Here is a 10,681-nt window from a genome sequence, read left to right as displayed (position 1 = left end):
TACAGTTACGAATGAGCTTTATTAGGCTGCATAGCTATGGGGTAACAAAAAAAATAAAAATCATAGACACATGTGACAGACAAATAACTTGTATGTCCTAATAATATAGTACAAAATGTGCAGGCTTCACAGTATAATGTTGTGATTTACAATACAGAGTATGGAGAACAAGTAAGACCACAACACGAGTATAAATGTTTGGATTCTCAGATTAAACGGTTTTTAAGGGAACTTTGGTTTATTACAAAAATAAAACCTTGGATTTTTGTATTTGTTTTACTTGGGAAAAATACAAACAAGTCCTACATTTCTACATAATAAACCTTACAATCTTTCCCTCCATGTGTCCATCCGCTGTGCACCACTAGAAGCAGTGTGCTTGGTTTTATGATAAACGATTTGTTATAGACAAGAATGGCTGACCGGTTCCATCACATATTTGAAGGTATGCCACTTTCTACTTAGGAGATACATTGCATAGCTTCCTGCATCATTGAAATGACTTGACCTGAGCTGCAGGACATGCCGTTCTTTTCTGCTGTACACAGTTCCATGAATTTTCCCCCAATAATTCTGCTGCTTTGAGAGCACAGGCTGTTGTGCAAGTATCCAGACACGTTTACGCATGTTCTGAGGTAGTCACCAGCTCAAACCACTGCCTGAGGGCATCGCTCAGGGTTTCTGGAAGAGTGTTCACATCTCGAAGGATGATGTAGAATGGAAACGGAAATTGTTCCATGTAAGATATCATTTTTGGCATCTCTTTGGGGTCAGTGAAAATTGGCACTTTAATATCCAAGATAGAATCCTAAAAACATAAACGAGTGTTAATAGGAACAATAAAAATGATACAATAAAAAGTCAGCAAACAATGGGTAGAGTTAAAGGATAACTTCCACTCTATTTTATTTGTTTTTGCTATTATGTCAGACCAGAACAAATTAAATGCAATGCCAAGTGTCACAGATATATAGCTTGTTAGATATTAAATTTCACCGGAATTCAGTCACTAGCTGTTTTCCTGAATTAGAGGATCTTTACTGCTTCTGACTACCCGTGGCTGTCAGCCTTTTATGAAGACATCAGACTGTGGAAAAACAGTAGTTGGAATGTTTGCCTTGCATCGAAGGGACGAAACGGCTGTAATGAGAGTTACCTCACACCATGACCCCTACAGCTAATGCCGGCTGCTCATGGTACCAGCTCAGCTCCTGCGTCAGTGTCGTCATACTGATATTTTGCCCTAACCACTACCCACTTCTAACATTAACAATATGTCAGAGAATGGGAAGTGCTTAAGGCTTGAAACAGGCTGTTCATGAAGAGATTAATTAACTGACTGACGTAATGTGTCAACTATAAACACCTAGAAGAAAGAATACATAGAATTGTATTCTTCACTTTTTTCCAATTTCTATAGATATATTTCAAGACTATTCTTCAGTATAATCTGTTAACAGTCAGTATTTTTACAGCGACATCCAAAGTAGTCCTCTGGAAAAAATATGGAATTATTGTCTAAATCTATAAGAAAATATTTACCTTGGAAGTAGGGTTGTCCAAAATAATAAAAATAATAAATATGTTAGCGTTGCGAGCTGCCTTTACCGCCCTTGTGACACGATCCTTCCCCTCAACAAACAATCCTCTTCCATCAGATACTATTATAAGTAATTGAGCGGTTTCTGAAACAAAATATAAAATATATCAGAAATCTTACATAATATGTTCATGAAAATGGCGAGGTCACTGAGGGAGCAGGTGGAAACCAACACCAAATTTCTTTATGCAAAATGACTGCAATAAAAAGAGAAGAGGTTGCAAGCACCAGTAGTTGGTCGGCAATAAAATTGGTGCCAGAGTAATAAAGATATATTCACACAGAGACTTTTGCAGGCTGAAAAAAATATATGTTTCAGGATTTAGGAAGGGCTAGTTCACACGTGAGTATAAGGGGAGGTTTTTGACAGCAGATTTCGCGTCCAAAACCTCCCCTTATAATGGTGGTCTATGGAGACCGCCGGGCTTCTTTTCTCCGCTAGCAGAGGGCTGCCGCTAGCGGAGAAAAGAAAGGACATGTCCTTTCTTCAGGCGGAAGCCACGCAGGCTCAGCTGCGCGGCTTCTGCCCCCGGCAGCTCCCTCCTATGTCGGCTCATTCATTTGAGCCGACAGCAGAGGGTTAAGCCGCGACAGCGATGGTCGCGGCGGGCGAACTAGCCCGAAATGTTGTTTGACACTAAATTTTTTTTTTTTTTAAATCTAAAGCAGAGTGTGAAGCCATAGCAGAAGAAACACCCCAAAAGCCCTTCTTAGCTAGTCCGCATAAGAATAAAATGCCGATTTTCATGAAAATAGAAGTGTAACGCTTAAGAAGAAAGACATCGTTAGAAAATGTAGAAAGTACTAGCATTAGTTTAATACAGTTTTTTTGTGCTAACAAACGACCTTTAAAGAGAAAAATGGCACTGTGTTCACACTAGATGGATTTTATGCAGCAGCAAGGATGCTGAAAGTCTTGCCAGCTCATTCACACTTTACAGAACATGTTTGCACAGGGTTCAAAACATGCTGCAGACTTCCCAACCATTGCATGATCAATACTGAACTTGGGTGCATTTCTAGCAAATTGCTGTGGACTGTTGATAAGTGACAAATTTAAATAAGGTTTTTTTTTTTGCACACCTTAGCACCATCTTTAATTGTTGTGCTACCAACAAGCAATTTTTGAATTTATTTATTAGGTAGAGTTCACCCTCAAAAAATTTTTTTCTTTTCTTTTTTTGTGTATGTAGTTTTTTTAAAATTTTATTTCCCTACACACAGGTACACCCCATTTTTTAACTGCATTTTTCTACTGTAACATCTATAGGATTTACTTATAGCCCTATTTAATAGTAGCCATATTTGTTGGTGTTCGCCCACCAAATACTCTTGCCGCGAGCACACGGCCTTACTTATCCCCTGCTCACTGTCAGGTCTGCTTCCCCTTCCTAGATATCCCATATCACATTACTGGGCCCCCTGAAGGGGAAAAGGAGGGAAGCAGAGGCCGTATTGAGCAGTAGCGGGCATCAGTATGTAAGGCTGTGGGCCTGCGGCTACAATATTTGTTGGGTGAACCCCAACAAATACTGCTATTATAATCTGGGGTCTCCACAGTATAATGATTGAAGGCACAGAGAAGGTAAGCGAAAATAAAAAAAACAATGATTTGCCTTTGGGCTTCTAGAGTGATGTTACAGACGTTACATGGCCATGCCAGCATTGCAACGTCATTGAAGAGGGCCGAAAACAGCAGGGAGTCCCGCAAGAGCAGGAAAAGTGAGTACCACTAGCTCTTTTTTTTTTCTTTCTTTTTTTGTCACCTTCCCTGGGGCTCCAATAATTATACTCTGGGGTCTGAAAAGACCCCAATGTTTTATAATCGTGGGTGTTGTACCCCCAAAATTTCAGGTTCTGTTGAACCTGAAATTTTTGGGGTACAAGTTGAAATGAACACAGTTGGGGAAACGATGGGACTGTGTGTGGAAGAGCCACTATGAAATATAATACTGTGTGGAGGGGCCACTATGCTGTGTGGAGGGGCTGTTATGGAATATTATATTGTGTGGAGGGGTTGCTGTAGGACATTATACTGTGTGGAGGGTTCACTGTGGAACATTATACTGGGTGGAGGGGCTGCGATGGAACTGTGTGGAGGCTGGTATGGAAGATTATAGTGTGTGTAAATGGGGTATTACTCTGTGTGGGGGCCAGGAAAGGGGGCGCTATGCCGTGCCCTTTACGCCCCTACAACCTCCTTAGTGACAGAATGCAAGAACTGGAGAGTAAACTGCAAAACTACTGAAAGACATTGGTGTGGAGTTAGGACATGCAACACCCGGCATAAAAAGAGAGCAGGTAGCCACTATTAAGTCACTATTGTTTGTTGGTTCACTCACAGGTGCCATATAAGGTACAGAACGTTACAAATCTTTGCTCACCTGGATTACTGCTTTGAGGCATTTGTTGTGCTGAAGCAAACATGGGCACACAAGATTCTAAAAACTAGAGGGAAAAAAATATATATATATAAAAAAGATCACACTTGGAAATAATTAGGTAGGATCATGGATTAGATAGGCAGTTTTCCTAGTTACCTGGGCCAGAAGTGTCTTCTTCTGCTGAAACTTGCATTGACTGAGTATTCTAGACCCAGACTGCTCGCTGAATTGTTCATGGAAGGGATGTAAAAGCTTGACATTTTCTCCAAAACTAAGGAAGAAATAGATCATGTGACCTTATAGATACTTGGCAGACAGAGGTGTTACTAGAATTCATGCAGCCCCATAGAAATTTCTGGAATGGTCCACATATCATTGAGAGTAAGCTGAACTATAGTAACGCAAACAAGAGTAACTAAAGGATAGATTATTGCGTCATACAGTACATTGGATCATCTGCCTATAAAGCGAACAGATCTCTTGGAGACACAACAGATGACCACCCTGCTTTTTCAAGGGCAGATGCAGTAAAATATCGCCATTACTCTTGTGTATGACATAAAACAGTATCTACTCATAACACAATTAATAATATGGCTTGGAATAAACAGAAAGAGTTTTATATACCTGTACACAGCAATCTGTCCAACTTCTAGTAATGTCAGAGCATTTCCTATCACTGCCAGGGACTCGTAGGCAAGCTGAAAAAGAAATGCTAGTTAATTTTATCAGAAGACTAGCATTAATGGATAATAAATAGCCAGAGAAATGCTAACCTGCTTGGAGTGGTTGTCAACCATACTGGAAGAATCATCGATAGCTAAACAGATCTGGTATTCTCGTTTGCTAGGCTTAGTTCTGCGCAGCCAGATTTTGTCTTTTCTGAACTGGCTGGCTATGTATGGAATCACTTTTCGCATATTCAGTCTCTTTCCAGTTCTGTAATCTCCTCTATAATAGTGAAAGAAAACGGAAATTGAACAAATATGTTGCAATGAAAACGGTCACCTTTTAACGGTAACCAAATAGATATTTGTGTTATAGAGTAAACCGTTCTTCCTTCAGACTACTGGCAAGAGTCATATAAAATACACATTTTTCAGGAGGGCACCAGCTAAAATCACCGCTCTTAAGCTAGAATACAATATGAATAGTATCTTGTATTGAAATATAGCTTGAAACTCACTTGAGCTTTGCTGCTTTTGTAGGCTCCAATATAAGCCTTAGCTGTTCACATAACTGCTGGGATAGAGGAGCGGTGAGAAGGAGATAACTCTGCCACATTTCAGCTGCGGACTTCTCCTGAAAGAGAGAGAGAGAGAAAAAAGGCTACTAGTATTGCATACGATTAAAAACACACCATTGTTAAATAATGTACAATTATGTCAGGGTTAGAATGAAGCTGTAAACGGGTTACATGGGATGACAACAGAGGAAAGTCATGCTATGATATTTGGCAGAAAATAATCAAAATGTATACCAAGAACTTCATACTCATTTTTGTAGATTTTGCAGAGAAACAGATCAATTTATAATACTAGGATGTGCTATTTTTCCTAAAATGTTGGTATAATTCAAAAAAGATTCCACTAAGATCAAATGGATTTTTGGAACTCGTCTCTAAATCAAGTGCCGACTGTATAAAGAGAGCCAGGTCCAGACAAAGGATGGATGTGAGGACTGACTGGAGCATGTAGTTAAAATACCTACCTCTTCAGCATCACCGTGTGCATACCATGCTTCAAGCTGCTTTTCAAGCTCTTTCCTAAGCTCTTCAAGATTTTCAGGAGAATACTAAGAATAGAGAACATCAAGTTTAATAATCCTGTTCATTTGCACGCCAAAAATTATATGTATAAAAAAAAAGTTTAAAAACAAAGCTAAAAGTACTACCAAACACAAAAAGAGAATGCACAGAAGATTATATTGTAACTGTTCCACAATATAACAGAATACCACAAAGCAAATCTTTAGATGAATTTAAGTAATGTTAGTTATATACCTGACAATAGTGAAGCAACTTGATAAATAAATTGGAGACTTTGGGGTTAAACGTATAAAAATAAAATATACAGTAGATAATGAGAGGGGCAATACCTGAACAGGTTGCTCTCTTAAAAGATCCCAGACTGTATGTATGGTGGATTCTAAACTTCTTTCAGGTTTGGTCACATCAGTATTCATGAGTTCAGAATCTCTAATCTGTAGGTCATCTTCAGCAGTGACGCCTTGCACATCTAGCTCAGGTTCCACCGGTCCTGTACAAAAAAGGTCATACATTTCAATTCTTTGTAAATCAGAACAAGTAATGAGCAGTCAAAATAACCAATGTACTATACAACAATAAAGCACAATAAAAGGGAAAAAAAACAGATGCATTACAATCTTGTGAACAATCACCTTGTGACACGGATTCTCTTGACTTTGATTGCTCCGGCTTTAGCTGCTCGACGTTGACCGATTCAAGGTGCTCCTCATCCTGTGGTTCCATTTCCACATCTTCTGGTGCAGCACTCTCATCTTTGTCCTCCTTCTGAGGTTGTATGCTTTTCTCTTGCTCTTTACTAGCTGTGTCTGGTGAGCAGAGAAGAACGAACATGCATTCACTAACTGACAAAACAACACACCAACGAGGAGGAATTCAATGAAACGTTATAGGTGTATGAATGTAATGATGATATATGTAAGCCACTAGAATTTTAGAGAGAAAAGATGTTTATTGGGGAATACTGTACAATTCAAAAGGAGGCTCAGGTACCCTGATGGGCCTCCTCTAGCTGGGATACAAGATGGGATACATTTCGGTTTAGAGGTACACAAGTTCCATATGGTATCTGTACATTTGCCCATGTTGCTGATAGGTTGCTGATTAGTTGTTAAAATGGCATCCTAGCTGGTCAATAAATAATCAATTGGTCATAAATCTATCAATTGGGCAGGTTAGGGATGTGTTTCAATCTGACAGAAATATTCCTGGGAAACACTCGATATGAGTGAGCAATTTCTTTTGGCTACAGGATGTCCTGCACATATAAGCTGTTAGGATATGGCTGACAAGGAGGAATTTGGAGCTCACTGAGGTTGACTGTGCCTCAAAACCAGCTCTAAATTCCACCTAAAATCGACCTCCATTTATTTCAATGGTAGGCTGATGCTTATTTTATCAGCTAGGAGGAAATAATTATTTAACCACTTCCGGACCGCCCATAGACTATAAACGTCCAGATAGTGGTTGTCTAGTTCTGCCAGGACGTACCTGTACGTCCAAGCCAGAACACAGCAGCTGCACAAGATCGTTCAGCTGCTTTCACTAGGAGCCGGCTGTAACTTCAGCCGGAGCTCCCAGAGAGATAGCAGGGCAGATTTATTACCTGCTCTGCTATCTCGATCGCTGTGTATACAGCGCTCAATGAGTGCTGTATACACAGCTATGGACGCTGTATACACAGCTATGGACGCAGCCATAAATCAGCTGCCCCCTGACCCGGCAGACATGTGATCTGCCGGAGCAGTGTCCTGCCAGAGCTTCTGGGTCCTACAGGACTCAGATCAGCTCTGTATACCATGTAGCAGTGTGCAAGAGGTTGGATTTCTCCTGTAACTGAGATTAAATGTAGCAGCCTCAGTTATAGGAGAAATCAGCCTCAAGTACAAAAACAAAAGTGATCAGATGTCCCCAAAGGTCTCTTATCACCTTATGGGGACACAATCTGGGAAAAAAATAAAATTATAATAAAAAAGTTTTAAGAAAATGTAAATAAAATAATAATAAAAAAATAAATAAATAATACGCTAATAAAACGCCGTTATTAAAGGTTATAGCCCCACCCCCGACAACACCATACAAAATAAAAATTACCGTAACGGAGAGGAAAAACTATATTATAAAGTTTTTCAGTGACACTTTGTGTTATTAAATAAAAAAAAAATTATAAATTGAAAACCAGACACAATTTCCCTCCTATTTTGTTTATCTTTTCCTGGATATAAAAAAAATTAAAACACATTTGAAAATAAAAATAACATAAAAATAAAGCCCTATGTGTCCCCGAAAAAAGACGCAAAAATTAGTTGACTAAGACATACGAGAAAAATTTTACAGACCTCAAAACCGCACATACATAATAAACATAAAATGTGTCTGGTCCTGGACCACAAATTGGCCCGGTACTGAAGTGGTTATAAAAAAAAAAAAAAAAAAAAAAAAAAAAAAAAAGCTTTGTGCAGGAATCTGCTGCAGTTTCCAGACGAACATAAAAAACATGGCGGTGTCAGCAGTGGCCAGGTAGCGGGCAGCTCATCATGGGAGGACATGGCGGCAGGGACCAAAGACAAGGAAAAGGTGGATGGAGCTAGAAGCCTGGGGCCTAGTCCCTGGAGAAGCTAGAGATTTTAGTAAATACTGCGTTCTGGGTCATGGAAGGCCCAGCCAGGGTCAGAAAACAAGGCTGCAATACCAGCCAGTAAGAAGTGGGCTTATTTGATAAATTGGAGCCTTCTTTGCTGAAAAAAAGTACACTGACCAAACCTACAAGATAAGAAAGCTCAACAATGAAAAGCTGTTGACAGATCCACTCTAGGGTGGATTTGTCTCCCTAGATTAATTTATATTGCAAAAACTATAGGGGGACTTTACCATAGTTTACACCAAGTTCTGTTTTTTAATGTACATGAAAAGTTACTAGCTTTAGCATATGGCTAATTTTGCGTACAGATCTGTGAAATCTGTTACAAACAATACTTTTCTGAAAAAGTGGGCTTCTGTAGGGGGCTAGGGGGCGTAATTGAACAAATCAATTTTCCAAAATGTGGCTGTGCAAAGGAATGGGAGAGAAGCTTAAAGGCGGCATGGCATGCATAGAAGAATTGCTGATATTTTATCAGAATCTACCATTAATTATGGCTGAACTTTACACCACCATGTAGCAGGCATAGAATTACATTTCTGGCGCTCAAAATGCACCTAATTCTTTAACAGAAAAATGAATTAATAAATTAGGAGTGTTAGGAAAGTTATCAGTTTAGACTATGTGCAAAGTAAAATAAATTGCCAATTGTCAGACTCGCATACAACAAATTAATTGATAACAGTTGTTAAATACCATATGTCTGCGCATCATAAGACTCTGTTCCTTCCTTGATGTGTTCATAAGCATCGGCTTCTTGTGCTTGTTGTTTGCTTTGCTTCTCATAGTCATCTTCCATTTCACTGCTGGATTCCATGGTCTTAAGTCTTTTGTGGGTCTGTTCTTTGTAATCCCCCAAAGTGCGATCATCATCTGACTGCCCTGGTTTACGCTTTATGCTCTAACAAATAATATATGTTAGGTAGCCATAGACCAATAACTATATATTGAAAAACTGACAACTAAACAAGTAGCCTAAATTGTTTTCCATCAATAGCTGCTGTGAATAGTCACCTACTGGTCCCTGTATGCATCAAATTCAGACAAAAAAATGATAAAACTTGTTTTAGAACTTCTCAATGCAATGGTGTCTCTGTAGTTGTATAATAACAGACATTTCAGTTTAATTTTATTTATTTTTTTCAAATTAGCTCTTTGGAGGAACGAGGGCATTGCCAAATACCTATGTGGACCAACAGCAACACTTTTGTTGCTCCAAAGCGCTCATTTGCATATACTGGATTTTAGTAACAAACTACCTTTAAGTATAAGAACACTTTAGTTCTCCTACAGATATTTAGTAGGAGAGATTCCTGAGTTATACTGAGCAGTGAACACCTCTCCCTTTAGACAAAGCAAGGTGTTTTGTGGTCTAGGAACAAACTCAATCCAACAAGGCTGGTGATGGCTTTAAATCCTTAATGCTATATAGGAAATTACAGACTACAGAATAACAAAGTCCCAGACAAATGCGTAGGCTGTACATGAATTAGGTGTTAAAATATACTGGACATAAAATTATTCAAACATCAATTGGTGCTACATTTATAATACTAAAGACAAGCCAGGTTACCTGTGTGGGACGGACGCTTTGCTTTTCTAAAGTCATACGAGCCATTAGTTTTGACTCATGCCCTTCAGACTGACTTGCATCTGAAGATCCTGTACCATGTTCCTAGAGATGAAGTATAGCTTTGTAAGAAGATGTATAACATATATATATATATATATATATATATATATATATATATATATATATATATATATATATATAAATAAAAACAATACACAGTTAAAGCATTTGGTGCTAAAGCAAACCTGTCAGGTGACTTTTGCTACCTTGGCAGAGGAACAAAGAAGTGAATGCAATTTCTGTGATCTATAGGCATTTAAACAATTTGGAGAAGAATTTAGTAAAAGTAAAATGTTCGTTGTTGTACCGTGTTACATTTTTGAAGGATGCATATATACACACAGAGCAGGCACAAAAGGTGTTAGAGTTCAATTACTAACAACCCCCCCCCCTTCCTCCTGAACTCTAACACCTTTTGTGCCTGCTCTGTATATATATATATGCATCCTTCAAAAATGTTTTTAAATTTACTTTGAGAAAGGAGCCTAGCGTTCCGAAACGTTAGCCATTTGTCATCATTAATAATAATAATAATAATAATAATACATTTTATTTATATAGCGCCAACATATTCCGCAGCGCTGTACAATTTATAGGGTTCAGATACAGACATACATAAAGAACGTCATTTCACACAATGGGACTGAGGGCCCTGCTC

The 10,681-nt window shown here is 38.7% G+C and overlaps 1 protein-coding gene across 1 annotated transcript in view; it reads right to left on the bottom strand.

Annotated features, from left to right (window-relative positions):
• The window catches only part of MDN1 (midasin AAA ATPase 1), a 146,965-nt gene continuing 136,284 nt past the window's right edge, over nucleotides 1–10,681 (bottom strand). The window contains exons 91-102 of the mRNA XM_075268181.1: nucleotides 9,964–10,065; nucleotides 9,087–9,291; nucleotides 6,385–6,558; nucleotides 6,082–6,242; nucleotides 5,695–5,778; nucleotides 5,171–5,286; nucleotides 4,761–4,935; nucleotides 4,612–4,685; nucleotides 4,141–4,255; nucleotides 3,985–4,048; nucleotides 1,543–1,685; nucleotides 1–808 (exon numbers count right to left, since the gene is read on the bottom strand). Coding sequence (XP_075124282.1) covers nucleotides 620–808; nucleotides 1,543–1,685; nucleotides 3,985–4,048; nucleotides 4,141–4,255; nucleotides 4,612–4,685; nucleotides 4,761–4,935; nucleotides 5,171–5,286; nucleotides 5,695–5,778; nucleotides 6,082–6,242; nucleotides 6,385–6,558; nucleotides 9,087–9,291; nucleotides 9,964–10,065 — 1,602 coding nt within the window. The 3' untranslated portion in view covers nucleotides 1–619. The remainder of the gene's footprint in view (nucleotides 809–1,542; nucleotides 1,686–3,984; nucleotides 4,049–4,140; nucleotides 4,256–4,611; nucleotides 4,686–4,760; nucleotides 4,936–5,170; nucleotides 5,287–5,694; nucleotides 5,779–6,081; nucleotides 6,243–6,384; nucleotides 6,559–9,086; nucleotides 9,292–9,963; nucleotides 10,066–10,681) is intronic.

This window comes from Leptodactylus fuscus, chromosome 3, assembly GCF_031893055.1.
Source record: "Leptodactylus fuscus isolate aLepFus1 chromosome 3, aLepFus1.hap2, whole genome shotgun sequence".
In the NCBI taxonomy this organism is placed as follows: domain Eukaryota; kingdom Metazoa; phylum Chordata; class Amphibia; order Anura; family Leptodactylidae; genus Leptodactylus; species Leptodactylus fuscus.
Note: the sequence above shows the minus strand (reverse complement) of the source record. Positions and strands in the feature narration are given on the sequence as shown.